This window comes from Dipodomys ordii, unplaced genomic scaffold (genome assembly GCF_000151885.1).
Source record: "Dipodomys ordii isolate 6190 unplaced genomic scaffold, Dord_2.0 Scaffold26, whole genome shotgun sequence".
NCBI lineage: Eukaryota > Metazoa > Chordata > Mammalia > Rodentia > Heteromyidae > Dipodomys > Dipodomys ordii.
Window position 1 is genome coordinate 2339682 of NW_012267242.1, and position 15208 is coordinate 2354889.

The 15208-nt window shown below is 46.2% G+C and overlaps 1 protein-coding gene across 1 annotated transcript; it reads right to left on the reverse strand.

The window, feature by feature from the left end:
* Positions 1 to 2849: 2849 nt before the first annotated feature.
* On the reverse strand, positions 2850 to 14033 carry Batf3 (basic leucine zipper transcription factor, ATF-like 3). The gene is made up of 3 exons (XM_013014982.1): positions 13968 to 14033; positions 12773 to 12877; positions 2850 to 3406 (listed from the first exon to the last, which is right to left on the reverse strand). Exons 1-3 carry the CDS (start codon positions 14031 to 14033, stop codon positions 3224 to 3226), a joined length of 354 nt encoding a protein of 117 aa, XP_012870436.1. The 3' UTR covers positions 2850 to 3223.
* Positions 14034 to 15208: the final 1175 nt, after the last annotated feature.

Below are 15208 nucleotides of genomic sequence, written 5' to 3' on the forward strand. Positions count from 1 at the left end.
ACTCCCAGCACCTTGGACTACCCTAGTTTTGTTTCCCTGCCTCCAAAAGTACTGCTTTCATGTTAGAAGTGGCAGGAGTTTGGCCCTTTCTAAATTCAAGCTCAACTTCAATAAACACATAACAACCAGGGAGAAGTCCCCCCTGAGTTTAGCAATTCATTTGAATGTTGTTTTGTCTGTGTTATTGTGAGAGGATCTGTCAGTGCTCTGTAGGCTGAATAACGTTATTGACAGCAAAACAAAGCAATCAGCATATTGGAACAAGAGTGGATGGGCCTGGGAATATTCAGAAGACAACTGACAGGACTTGGAGATTAGCTTGAAGACAGTAGGAGTAAATAGGAGGAGGATGACACGAGAACACAGCATGGACCACGAGGAGCACAAGGCACTGTTGGTTCTCTTAGACACACTTAATTTGGAGCTGGATGTACACATCTGTCCTCAAGAGACAGCTGGGTTCAGAGAACTGGCAGGTGGACATTACCAGCATAGAGATAGTTAGGGACTGGCTCACCCTTAATCTTGAGAAGAAGACAGGGATATATAGAAGTAAATGGAGATAAGGCCTGAGACCGCCCATTAGATGAACAAAGCTTACTGGAGGCCTCTAGGTGAGCAGTTTCCAGGAGGAGGCTTGGGTAAAGGTTGGGTCTTATGCCAGAGACTGACAGTTATCAAACTCAGTTCCTTCTTCTATGCCCCAGCATTAATTCAATTTCCCAACCTCCCTTGTAGCTGGGTGAGGCCCTGTGTCTGAGTTTTGGCCAATGCATGAAATCAGGCAGCGGCAGCGACGTGCCATTGTCTCTGGGACAGAGCACTACCCTCCAAGCATCTTCTCCTCAAGTCTGCTGGCCAAAGGAGCTAAGGGGCTTCCAAGCCTTGGAGGCACAGAGAAAACCATCACTGTATTATTGTGTGGTAAAAGGGGGAGGCTATAAAGTCAAGCTGGACAGAGCTTAAGGAAAAGCAGGCTCATGGAACCATCCACGTGGAGACCAGGAGTTAGCAGTGGAGTGACAGGCAGCCAGCAGAACAGCTGTGACTGTAGAGGGCCAGAGGGTCAGAGAAGGACCAGCACACCATCAGAATAGCTAAAATTTGAAATTCAGATCAACTAGAGGGACCCAGGTGCCTCGAGATCATGAAAGTTCCACAGGATAAGCTCAAAAGCCAGTGCTCCCTGCACAGCCAGGGGAAGGCTGGAGCTGACAGATGGTAGCAGCCCAACACCTGCCTGCACAGAGACTCGCTTCCTGTGTTCATCCTCATAGCCATATGAGCCATATAGCCATGTGAGCCATATAGGCTTCTAGGACCTGGCTTTGAGCCCACCCTTTGCAGACAGGCTACTTACCTGGGCGACAGTCCTGACCAGGGCCCAATTTTAGGTTGGCATTGTTCTCTATTTTTCTGAGACTAGTCAGACAGGATTTGCGAAGGAAAATTGTTCCTCTTCTTATCTGCCTAAGGGAACAGATTTTGGATCAATACGATTTTGACTTCCAATCTTATAACTTATAGCACAGACAGGTGGTCTGGAAGTGTACAGAATAGTTAAGATAAACCAACCTGTCTGCAAGATGCCAGTGGTTCACACCTGTAGACTAGGATCTAAAAATTGAGGTTTAAAGCCAGCTTGGGCAGAAAACCTCATGAGACTCATCTCCAATTAAGCACCAAAAAGCTAGAAGTGGAGCTGTGGCTCAAATGGCAGAGTGCTAGCCTTGAGTACCCAGCACCCAGGCCCTGAGTTCAAGCCCCAGGACTGGCTTGAGAAAAAAAAAAAAGCAACCTGAAATACAAAATCTTCTAGCATGGTGTGAGTCTAGCATGGTGTGAGAGTTGGCAGAGATAGAGTAGAACACAAAGTATAAGAGACATGTGAGTCATTTCCAGCCCACACCTTAGCAACCCATATGGATCAATGACTTCCAAAAGGCTAAGGGGGGCCTGCAGTCCCACTCCCTTATGTTCTGTCACAGTTCCCTCCAAGAGTGCCTCGCCTAACCACCATAAATGTGGCTGTGGAGAAGACCAGTAGGAGAAAGGGAAGCATCCTGAATAGACAGAAGATGACCTCTCCAGGAAGAGGAACTGATCATACACCTAACCAAGCACTCAAGAGACAAGAGAAACAAGTGTCATTTTTATTATCCAAATTCAAGAGGCATTCAAGAAATCCTGCAAAACAGCAGAACCGACTAATGTTACTGAGTTCAGTTCACTGGGGGGGGCAGGAAGAGTTGCTGGTGTCATCAAAGAAGGAATTCAAGGATGAACAGAGGAGACTCAAGTGGGAGCCATTTTATCAATGCAAAGCAAAGTGAAAATACACCCCAAGACAGGAGGGTAGGTTGGCCTTATAAGGAGCTGTTGCCCTGAGGGTCTCAGTGACCCTCATGCTTTTGGGGTCTGTAGCCATGGGTCTGGTCAGTCTTGGAAAATCTAGCTATGTGCCATTAACTCCTGAAGGCTGAAATACATATATCATCAGCTCCTCCCACACATTAGGTAGTAGAGTTCTTGTTTCAGATGGTCAGTGCAAAGATTTTATTTTCCCTGGGTTGCGGGGGATATGGGTATGCCACAGTGGTTTTCTCAGCAGTGAGGGTATAATTTTTTTTTATTATTCGTAACATCCAAGAGCCGGGCACCGGTGGTTCATGCCTGTAATCCTAGCTACTCAGGAGGCTGCGATCTGAGATTGTAGTTCAAAAACAGCCCAGGCAGCAAAGTCCCCGTGAGATTCTTATCTCCAATAAACTACTAAAAAAAAAAAAAGCCAGAAGTGGCTCTGTGGTTCAAGTGGTAAGAGTGCTAGCCTTGAGCACAGAGAGGCTCAGGGACAGCGCCCAGACCTTGAGTTCAGGCCCCAGGAATGCCAAGAAAAAAAAAAAATTAAGATCCGAGCCTTGTTCTCAGCCATCAGATCACCTAACGCTCTACATAATCCTTTCTCACTAGCTGCCAAGATGGATAAGAAGTGATTCCCGAGGATGGCCTTCCTCCTGGATGTGCTGCTCCAGGGCTCTGAGTACAGGGTTGGCAGAGCACGGTGCTGTGCGGAGGCCAGGCTGCGGAGGCCACAGCTGGCTGGGATGTTTCCAGGAAGAGGTGCAGCCAGATGCCCCTGTACCCAGGTGCAGGTGGAAATCCTTTCTTTCAGGCTCATAAAGGACCAACGCTCCTCACTCCACACAGGACAGCATCCTTGGCTTCATCGGGGCAGGCAGCTGGCCACGGGCTCTTGCAGCACCTGCATGAAGTTCATGGAGCACAGCAACAGTGGGCATATTTTCTCATGTTCCTTCAGCGCCTCGCTCAGGTGCCTCAGCTCCTCTGTCAGCTTTCCGATCTCCCTCCGCAGAAGTGTGTTTTCTTGCTCCAGGCACTCATATTCCTGTGGACGAAAGACCATGGACAAACACATTTGTGAAATCACATTCCCTTCCTCTGACTTCTGGAAAGCTCTAACCTGCAGCCCAATGCTGACCTCCTGCCTGGAAGGCTTTGTCATTACCTCTCCCATTGTGTTTACTGGCTTATGGTTTTTCTTCTCCCACCACAGAATGGTCATGACGGCAGAGAGCACCGTTTGTCTGAAGGATGATTTACATAAAATGCCACGTGTGGATATTGTCTATAATTCAATGAGTCTTGATAAATGTTTAAACCAGTTGGTTTATATAGAGAGTATTTCCATCACTCCAAAAAATGCCCTTGAGCCTCTTTGGGCCAGGCCCCCACCTATCCCCAACTGATGACTTGCTTCCTGAAGATCTCTGTTGGGATCTGAACTATATCTCTAAGCACCTAGACTAGTACCTGGGATATAAAGTGTTTGTGGATTACACAAGCAAATAACATGAAAACACCTCTTAATTCTCCAGTATGTAAGGGTTCACACAGGTTTCACAGACTTCCCTTTATCCAACTCACATAGAGCAACATAATATAAACCTCTTATGTGTAATGTTAGCTCACATCTTGGGGCACGCCCGCATGCCCACTTTCCAAGGACTGCCCTTGTCATTTCTGAGCTGCTCTATTAGAAAGCTCCTTTGTGTGTGGATTAAAATCTTATACCATCCCTGGGTGTCAGTGGCTCATGCCTATAATTCTAGCTACTCAGGAAGCTGAGATCTGAGGATCAAGGTTCAAAGTCCATGAGACTCTGATTTCTAATTAACTACCAAATAAGCTGGAAGGAGAGTTTTGGTTTAAGTGGTAGAGAACTAACTTTGAGCACAAAAGCTCAGGGACAGGACCGAGGTCCTGACTTCATGCCCCAAGATTGGCAGAAAAACAAATAAAAATGTCATACACTCTCATCAATTCCACCTATCTGGCTTGGTTCAAACTAAGGGAACAACATAGAAACTCCAATGCTTTTTCACTATTGTTCTCTACTCCCCCTCTCCCCCAGGTCTCAAGATTTGTATCCTTTACGTTCAACTGTCTTAGGGCCTCTGAGTTCCTTGGTCAGGTCTTTCAGCCCCTCTAGCCTCCCATTCACTGTCCCCGACACACATTCCAATGTGCCAGAGTTCTAAGAAAATGTCACTGCCAGAACACAGTGCATCGTTCTGGAGAGCACACAGAGGCCAATGTATGGTGCTGGCCTCTCGTGCTGGCCCTAAGCCACTGGGGTTTGTCCCTCCGCTTGCAGAATGCAAACCCCATCTACAGGTGCTGCTTCACCATCTCCATGTGGGTGATGATTCAAAGTTTAAGGGGAGGGCTTTAACGGAGTCCACCGAGTCTCACTCTGTCTACTATTTGAGTGCCAACCGTGTCACCTCATAGAGCAAGGCACTGATTCTGTGGCAGGATACTGAGCTTTGGCTCCAGAGCCATGAGGATCCCTGAGGCCTCTCACCTTCCCAAGGCATCATTATTTCCCCAGGCTCTGCTCAGAAAATCTCTGGTGCTATCCAGGCCTCTCATTTGCCTTCTCCACGGAGACTTTCTTTTCTGGGACTTATGTTTTACACATAACTGTGGGACTTTTACTGAGGTAATGGAATACAAGGGAATAAAAAGTGGGAAAAAGGGCTGGGAAGGTGGCTCAGTGGTAGAGCACTTGCCTTGCATGCATGAGGCCCTGGGTTTGATTCTTCAGCACCACATAAGCAAAAAGAAAAAAGCCAGAAGTGGCGCTGTGGCTCTAGTGATAGAGCGCTAGCCTTGAGCTGAAGAGCTGAGGGACAGCGTCCAGGCCCAGAGTTCAGGTCCCACGACTGGACCCCACAAAAAAAAGTGGGGAAAAAAATCCCCAGGTGAAATGAATCCTACCAAAAGAAAAAGAGGAGCTGGGAGAAGAAGAGTCCAGAGATCACAGAATAGGACCAAGAGGGAGAGAAGGAAGTTCACCTCACACTGAGAAGGAACAGCTACATTTCGCCCAGACAGCTAAGTTAGCAGAGAACATTTAACTCAATGTGCTTTCTAAAGAGTTGATCCAACTCATTCAAAACCTGTAGAACTGAGGGAGGGTTTGAGGGCGCTGTGCTATCACCCCAGGACTTTGTTAACCTGGCACAAAGTTCATAAAAATTCCTAATTTCAAATCTATAAAAATCAGAGGTGATGGAATTACTGCAAATCCCAATTGGAAATGAAGCTGCGTGGCTCTTACTTGGGGCAATTTTGGTAGTCCCTAGGTGAGATCTTGAGGCATTTGGTGGCCCCTGGACAGTTTGGGTAGTGGGGGAAGAAGGTAAGATTGCATCCAGTGGGTGGAAGTGAGGGATCCTGTTCAAAGTCCTACAGTACATGGGACAGCCGCTGCCCCTACAAGGAATTAGCCAGCCCCTGTCAACAGTGCTGAAGTTGAGAAGCCTTGTTCTGGGCCTCTCTGAGAAGTTGCCTGGAGGAACACACAGCTGTCTGGGTCTTCCAGGGTCTAGGGTCCTCTAAAGAAGATGACAGGATTAGGGATGAGTGGAGGTGATGTGGGTATTAGAGAAAAGAAGTAAAAGCTTGTGTGCAAAGGAAAGGAGGGTTCAGAAAAAGTAGCCATGAGGCTAGGCTGGTGGCTCACACCTGTAATCCTAGCTACTCAGGAAGCTGAGATCTGGGGATTGCAGTTCCAAACCAAATCAGGCAGACAAACCCTGAAGAGTCTCTTATCTTCAATAAAGCAGCAAGAAACCAGAAGTGGAGGTGTGGCTCAAGTGGTACAATACCAGCCTTGAGCAAAAAGCCAAGTGAGAGCTCAGTGCCCTGAGTTCAAAACCCAGTACTGGTTGGAGCTCTCTCTTTCTCTCTCTCTCTCTCACACACACACACACACACAAGCCATGAGGACATAGCCATACACTGCCCCCATTTCATGTCATCTGGTGGAAACTCTGAGAGGTAGTGACATATCCAAGGTCACAAAGTACCAGCATTTTTGCTTTAGTTGGCAATATCTGGGCCCAAATTCCCCCACAGTGATTACCAGGAGAAACTAGAGGCCTTGCCAAGCCCTAAAACATACTTAGCAGCAGAAAAATTATGTCACTAATAAGGGCTGTGCCAATTAGTGTCATACTCAGTTTCTAACCCCAGTGGGGAGAGCCTGAAGCATCTCATTAAACAGGCAGTATCTGATTAAAAAAAAAAAACCTGACAACACATACCATAACCCTATTGCCCAAGTAATTCATCTGTTTGTGAAATTTGGGGCTCTTGAAGCTGGCATTGCTGCTTTCCTTTTCTGACTCAAATTTCTTTCTCAGTCTGACATCTTTGGGTGCCTCACTGAACCAGCCTGACCCACTTCTTTTTTGCCACTTCTAGGTCTTGAATTCAGCCTTATGTTCTTAGTTGGCCTTTTGGCTCAAGGATGGCACTCTACCACTTGAGTCATATCTCCACTCTCACCATTTTTTTTCTGGCTAATTGGAGCTAAGAGTGTATGGAAATTCCTGCCTGCGCCAGCTTCAAACCAACATCCTTACATTTCAGCCTCCTGAATAGCTAACATTATAGGTGTGAGCCACTGGTGCCTGGCTTTTTGATCCACTTTGGAGCCACCTTTCTGTTTGCTTAGAGTTCCTGCTGTTCCCCTTGGGTTCCCATTTGTGAATAGAGTCCAGCATGCACCTAATGTTCCGAAGCAAATGGAGGTAGAAATCCCCATAATAGGTGTAAGTGTGTAGAAGAAATGAATTGGAAATCAAACACAAAGGGTTGCATATTACAGCAACCATACCCCATGGGAAATTCTAACTTCCTTTGTTTGGCCCATCCCTTCTTGATAGGTAGATGGCTTGTATGATGGAGAACTGGGCCAAGAAACTCAGAAGAGATGGAGCTATCAGGGTGCTGGCAGTGACTGGAACCCAAGGACAAATGTTGTATGTAAACGAAGGGAGCGGAAGAGAACAGTTGTGTTCCATACCCTCTGTGGCATTCAATAAATATAAGTAAAGAATCAGAGCTACTTTGATGTTAAGGACTTCTGCCTTATCAGTATGGAATAGTCCTGGGGCTTGAACTCAGGGCCTGGGCACTGTCCCTGAGCTTCTTTGGCTCGAGGCTAGTGCTCTACTACTTGAGCTACCATGCCACCTGTGGCTTTTCCTGCTTATGTGCTATTGATGAATGGACCCCAGGGCTTCGTGCATGCTAAGCAAGTACGCTACCACTAAGCCACATTCCCAGCCCCAATGAAGGCTCTTTCAATAGCTCACTATCTCCAGTGGGTAGCAAGCAGCTGTGGCTACTAGGTGACTATCTTCCTGGTCCCTGGATTCCTCAGGCTGTAAAGTTTCCATGCTGGTGTCGTGCTCTCTCTTTCTCTATCCTAGATGTGATCCAGGAGCCCTCTAGGTCCCACCGGTTTTCGGTGAGAACCCACAGTGGTGTGCTAAATGCTCTACACTCAAGTCACAGAAGCAGAGTGAAAGTATTCTTTACCCCATTTCTTTGACCAGTCACTCCACTTCCAGTACAGAGTGTTAGTCATTCTGTGTCTTTCCACCACACCACTGCCCATGCAGAATAGAGATTCGCCCTAACTATAATGTCCTCCTGAACAAGGCCAGGAAGTAACAGAGAGGGGTTATTCTTGTGGTGCTTTTTAGTTCACAGATGACATTCATCCTCTTCTGCAGAAAGTGTGGGATGTGAGTCCATCTTCCAAAGCCAGTTGCTCCCTCCCATCTTCCTCCCCCCTTTCTAACCGGTGATGCTTGTATGCAGTGAGTAAGAGAATGGTGAGGGCTACAGCTTTGGGGTCTGGAGAGAGATGTAGCCAGGGTCCTGACTTCCTTGGAACTGTGTTTTTCAACAATGCTAGCTTTGCTGAGTGGTGCATATCCTGACCCCGCTCTCCAGCCCCACAGAGAAGGAGAAAGGCTTGGACTTCATATTTATCTGCCCCAGCTCTGGAATGGGTAACTGGTATAACTGTCTAGCAACCCAGCCACTGAACAGGATAGCCCAGGGGCTCTATGGTTCTAGGAGAGACTAAGCAGAAACAGACAGAACACCACTCCTCAATTCTATTGGTTATGCAATCTGCTCTACACCTGTATGTCCTTTGGGGACTCGGTAGTAAAGTTACATGGATACTTACATTATCATCTCTGAAAGGTAAAATCACAACCGCTCAAAGATGCCTACACCCTAGTCTCTGGAACCTGGGAAGGTGATGCCTATTTAGCAAGAGGGACTCTGCAGATAATATTGAGAGGCATAAAATGGGGGAGATTATCCTGGATTGTCCAGGCACAATGTCATCATGACTGTGCTTGTAAGTGAGAGAAGAATCGGGTGATGATGCAGCCACTGCTAGAGTAACACAGCATGAGAAAGACTCAACTGGCCCTTGCTTCTTGAGAAGATGGAAGGGGCCACAAGCCAAGGAATGTGGAGGCCTCCAGAAATGGAAAACCAACAACAAACAAACAAGGAAAAAGATCTTTTACAGAGCGTCCAAAAGGAATACAGCCCTGCTGGCACTTTGATGATTGCTTAGTGAGAAACATTTCAGATATCTGAATCCCCAAACTGTAAGATGGTAAATTAGTTAGTTTAAAGCATCAGATTTGTAGGAATTTGTTAAAGCAGCAGTAGGAAGCTAAGTATACTTTCTGTGAGAAATCTTATGCCTCCCGAGGACATGAATGAGGTTGTCTCTTCTATTTGTGACCCAACAGCAAAACTCTGCCCTTAAGCAGTCTTAATGCTCATGGAACATATCTATCATATCTTATTCTAGAAATGATCTTGTCCAACACAGTCACCTCTGTACATATAATCACTCAGCATTTATAACTCTTAATGCACCTGACCTGGACTGGAAACTCCTGAGAGGAAGAATCTGGGCAGCTAGCTACACCTGAAAACAGGGTCATGTACAAACCCCTCTGGGGGTTGCTGGGTGACATGAAGTTAGAATCGTAATTGCTTCAAGAGCAAGAGGGAAAGAACCAAAGAGGCAAAGGGCACAGCCAGAGACTTCTGTGGAAATTTTACAGAACTCATGAGGAAATTGGAAGGTTTTCCCGGACTCTAGAGACCCATCTCTTTCGAAGCGCCAGCCCTTCTACTTTCAGGAAAGAATCTGACATTTATAAATTAAGCCATGTTGTGAATTTATACCAGAGGTTCTTATCTTCCTGGACTATGTGAATTCTAAATTTTTTTTTGTGTTTTTATCAGTCATGGGGCTTGAACTCTGGGCTTAGGCACTATCCCTGCGCTCTTCAGCTCAAGGTGAGCACTCTACCGCTTGAGCCACAGCTCCACTTCCAGATTTCTAGTGGTTAGTTGGAGATAAGAGTCTCATGGAATTTTCTGCCCGGGCTGGCTTTGAACCATGATCCTCAGATCTCAGTCTCCTCAGTAGCTAGGATTACAGGTGTGAGCCACTGGCACCCAGCTTCTAAATGTGTTTTATGTTTGTTGTTAAAAGTTTTCAGAGGTGAGCTTCTTGCTTTCCAAATAACAACTATGTCCTGCATCAAACTGCTGACTAATTTTGCTGAGATCATCTATGGCAAGAAAGCATGGCAGAGTCAGGTGCCATACGCCTATAATCACAGGTGTTCAGGAGAATGAGATTTGAGGATCACAGTTCAAATCCAGCCCAGACAGGAAGGTCGGTAAGACTCTTTCTCTACAATTAACCAGCAAAAAGCCAGAAGTGGCTTAAGTAGTAGAGTGCTAGCTTTGAGCACAAAAGCCTAGGAACAGTGCCTAGGCCGGCCCTGAGTTCAAGCCCTAGGATTGTATCAAAAAAGAAAAGAAAAGAAAGTAAAGGAAGAAAAGAAGGCAGGAAGGCAAGCAGACAGGAAGGGATGGAGGAAGGGAGGGAGGGAAAGAAAGTATGGCAGGAAGCTTGGCATGATAATTTAAACCTGAATTCCAGTTTCCTGAGAGGTGAAGACAGAAGGATCATGGTCGAAGGAAGGAAGGAAGGAAGGAAGGAAGGCAGGAAGGCAAGCAGACAGGAAGGGATGGAGGAAGGGAGGGAGGGAAAGAAAGTATGGCAGGAAGCTTGGCATGATAATTTAAACCTGAATTCCAGTTTCCTGAGGAAGGAAGGAAGGAAGGAAGGAAGGAAAGAAGGAAGGAAGGGAGGGAGGGAGGGAAGGAGGGAGGAAGGGAGGGAGGGGATGGTTGGTTATACAGAGATGGCAATATGGAGGTATGACTAGTACCTTAGATAGAACCTTCAGTGCTTTCAAAGCCAGCTGCTAACATGGAGCAGTTCACATATCCTTGGAGATTATGTGATAAAGGAAAAGGGAATCACTGAGGATAAATCCCAGTGTGGTTTGAATATGTCCTTTAAAGGTCGATATATTGTAGACTTGATCCCTAATGCAGCAGTGTTGGGAAGAGGTTATTAGATGACGAGGGCTCTGCCCCTATGGTATATTAGTCTATTCATGGATTACTAATTTGTCATGGGAGTGGCTTTTCTTCCCTGCTACTGGGGTTTGAATTCAGGGCCTCTCACTTGCTCAGTGGGTACTCTACCACTTGAACCATGCCTCCAGTTGTTTTTGCTGGTTAACTGGAGATGGAATCTAAAGAACTTTTCTGCCAAGGCTGACCTTAAACTGTGATCCTCCAGATCTCAGCTTCCTGAATAGCATGCATTTCAGGCATGAGTCAGGTGCCCAGCTGGAAGTGACTTTTTGTCCAAGCAAGCTTTCTGTTTGCTTTCTGCCTGTGTGATGTCTTCCACTACACTATGGTCCAGAGGTAGCCCTCCTCATGCTGAGCAGATGGTAGCATCATGCTCTTGGATTTTCCAGCCTCCAGAAACGTGAGCCCAATTATTCTTCATAAATGGCCCATCCTATGGTATTCAGCGGTGGAAGCAACAAACAGATCTCATATCAAGCTCCTGATCCAGCTAGGTCCATCCACTACATTGTGAATATAGGGAGAAGAGAAATCTCAGAGCAAACAGACCTCATTCTCTTATGAGCCTGCAGTAGACCCATCTGGAGATATATAAGCAGTGGGTGAAGCTATAGGCCTAGGACATAGGGCCTACCTAGTAATCAATGTGGAAAGATCACGTTAGAACAGATGAATAGAAAAATCAACAAGGGGGCTAGGAAGGTGGCTCATGGTAGAGTGCTTGCCTCACATGCATGAGGCCCTGGGTTCGATTCCTCAGCACCATATAAGCAGAAAAAAGCCAGAAGTAGTGCTATGGCTCAAGTGGTAGAATGCTAGCCTTGAGCTGAAGAACTGAGGGACAGCACCCAGGCCCAGAGTTCAGGCCCCACGACCAACAAAAAATAAATATAAAAAGTAAGAAGAAAAAGAAAAATCTTCAAGGATGAGATTTAAAAAAAATAAGCTGGGCGCCGGTGGTTCACACCTGTAATCCTAGCTACTCAGGAGGCTGAGATCTGAGGATCGTGGTTCAAAGCCAGCCTGGGCAGGAAAGACCATGAGACTCCTATCTCCAATAAACCACTAGAAAACCGGAAGTGGTGCTGTAGCTCAAGAGGTAGAGCGCTCGCCTTGAGCTGAACAGCTGAGGGACAGCACCCAGGCCCAGAGTTCAAGCCCCATGACTGACAAAATAATAATAATAATAACAAAACAACAACTTCATCTGAAACCCTAGTCAAAAAACAGCATTTAAGAAAACAGGCAGGGCACACCTGTAATCTCAGCAGGTAAGGATTTTTCTACTCAGTTACATCCTCAAATGTAAGAAGAAAGGAAATAAATGAAGGAAGGAAATAAATGGGAAAGCACTTGAAAGGGACCTGGGATGAAGAAGTACTTGTTCTATTTGAAAATGAGAAAAATCAAGCATCGGAAGCACCCAGAGGATTAGACTGAGAAATGGAGTGGTCCACAAGCAAGGAGTCCATATACGGGGCTGGAAAGACAGGAGACAGATATGTGTAGAACTGCTGGGCACTGGTGGCTCATGCCTATAATCCTGGCTACTCAGGAGGCTGAGATCTGAGGATCTCCCATCAAAGCCAGCCAGGGCAGGAAAGTCCATGAGACTCTTATCACCACCAGAAAACCAGAAGTGGCACTGTGGCTCAAGTGATAGAGCACTGCCCTTGAGGTGAAGAGCTTGGGGACAGCTCCCAGGCCCAGAGTTCAAGCCCCATGACCGAGATGTGGGTTGGGTGGCAGTGGGAGATATGCATAGAACTGAGAATGATAAAGAGAGTTAAGTCATCACCCAGTGCCCCCCCCCTCCCATTTCACCCTCCTGTAAGAACAGACAGTGGCTTCTCCCCAAGCTGCCCACATGACTCAGCCCCAACCATACACTCACCTCATGGAGTTTGTCAGCCTTCTGGGTCTGTTTCTTTCGACTTCTTTGAGCAGCAACTCGGTTTTTTTCTCTCCTTCGAACCTTCCTGTCATCATCCTCGGGGCTCTGGGGGAATAACATTTGAGAGGTGTGATGCTGAGGCCCTTCACCTTACCGGGCTCTGAGGCTCACTGTTGCTACTCCAGCTCCATTTCAATTTCATTCAACAGCACCTCTTCCTTCTACACCAGCAGACTAGCACCAGCAGACAGCTACCTTTTTTTGTTTGTTTTCGCCAGTCTTGGGTCTTGAACTCAGGACCTGGGCATTGTCCCTGAGCTTCTTTTGCTCAAAGCCAGCACTCTACCATTTGAGCCATAGTGCCACTTCCGGCTTTTTCTGTTTATGTGGTACTAAGGAATTGAAGCACTCTACTATTAAGCTACACTCCTAGCCTGACAGCTACCTATTAAGGGGTGCTCACTGTCTGCTGAGGAGTTAATCTTCCACCATCCTGAGGAATGTGTACTGTGACTACCATTTTAAAAATGAGAAATAAGAGTCAGGTTTGGTAGCTCAGGCCTGTAATACTATCTACTCAGGAGGCTGAAATCTGAGGGTTGCAGTTCAAAGCCAACCCCAGCAGGAAAGTCCGTGAGACTCCTCTCCAATTAAGCACCAAAAAAGCCAGAAGTGGAAGTGTGGCTCAAGTAGTAGAGCACTACTAGCCTTGAGTGGAAAAAGCAGAACTCAGGGACAGAGCCCAAGTCCTGAGTTCAAGCCCCAGGACAGGCATACATACAGAGAGAGCGGGGAGGGGGGAGAAAAAATAAGAGGGCTTGGGACTTGCTCAGTGATGGGACACTTGTGTTGAGACCTAAATTTGATGATGCCTAGTACCAAAAAATTAAATATAAATATGAGGAATAAGAAACTCAGACAGGTTAAGGAACTGACGGTAGGTATCAAATCTATAAGGGGGTGAGTGGGAAGTGGAACTCAGGTCTGTTGGCCTCCAAACCAGTGTTTTTAAACCTCCACCCCACAGGGCGTGTGCCTGGAAGAGTTGTGGTGGCAAAGTCAGGGGCATCTGCTACCTGGAACTTGTCATGTGCCAGCAGTAAACCACCATGCCCTAGGAGATGCTTCTGATACTGTGTGGAATCATGATTCTACGTTTATAACTAATTTTAACCACATAACTCTACAAGCCCACGGAATGATCTCGGACACCACTGAAGATGTGATCGTTTGGACGTGTGGGACAACATGTCACTGACATTTTGCTTCAGAGGTCAGCATGAATCCAAAAGCAAACTTATGATGTGTCTGGAGAATGCTTAGTCATATGTGAGACTTAACCAAATGTGTCAAATTCTTCAACAGGTGTAACAGGCAGGCAGGAAAAAAAGAATGTGTCTACCATAGTAAAAATGACTCACTATAGAAAACATGGGAAAGGATAGTAGTATTTGATTTCCTGAACTCCAAGAGAAGATCTGGTGAGTGGGTACTTCTTAAAAGACTTTAAAAGAAGAGGTTCAGGGCTGGCAATATAGCTCAGTGGTAAAGTGCTTCTCTTACATGCACAAGACCTTGGATTTGATCATCAGCACCAAACCAAAAAAAAAAAAGACAAAAAACCCCCAAAACCCCAGAGGTTTGTTCAAGTATTAACTTTAATGGAAAGCAAATCTTGATACCAGAAAAAAAGTGGCAATTTCATTAATCATTTTAGGTGGTCTTATATTCCAAATAAAAAAGACACATCATCTTCCCAAGCTACGGCTGGTAAGAATTTCCAGCATATGCTACAACAAAATGGCATAAAAAGAGAATAACAGCATAGCACATAGAAATGGAGACAACATTTGAGAAAAGAGGTAAGCTAGACTTTAGATGTTTGTGTATCATCTGTATCTCATTTAGTCCTTACAAAAATCCAGAGAGATAGGTACTGATGGCGCACACCTGCAATCCCTAGCTACTCTGGAGGCTGAGACCTGAAGATCGCAGTTCGAAGCCAGCCTAGGCAGAAAAAGTCTGAGAGACTCTTATCTCCAACAAACTACTCAGAAAAAGCCAGAAGTGGTGCTGTGGCTCAAGTGGTAGAATTTTAGCTTTGAACACATAGAAGCTCAGAGACAGCACGTAGGCCCTGAGTTCAAGCCCCAGGAAATGGCCAAAAAGAAAAGAAAAAAAATATCCAGAGAGGGTAATGTGTGTTCATTTCACACACAGGAAAACTGAGGGTCAGAGAGGTTAAACACATTGCCCAAGGTTACTCAACCTGTGTGGTTAAGCCAAGATTCAAATTCAGACCAGCGCTCCCATTTCTAGGGTCACCATATGACCTTCTGCGCTGGACACCAAATTGGGGGTGGGGATGGGAAGAAGAAGAACCAAAAGATCCCCTTCTTGGTCTTAAACCAACTTGGTGAGAAGTTTCCAACAGGC

Excerpts from the sequence above, each read along its gene's own strand:
- Batf3 (XM_013014982.1), bottom strand. The coding sequence starts at position 14,033 with ATGTCAGTGACATGTTGTCCCACACGTCCAAACGATCACATCTTCAGT. Across the intron at positions 12,878-13,967 it reads GTGGTGTCCGAGATCATTCC|AGCCCCGAGGATGATGACAG; the intron begins GTGGGCTTGTAG and ends TTATTCCCCCAG. Across the intron at positions 3,407-12,772 it reads AGGCTGACAAACTCCATGAG|GAATATGAGTGCCTGGAGCA; the intron begins GTGAGTGTATGG and ends TTTCGTCCACAG.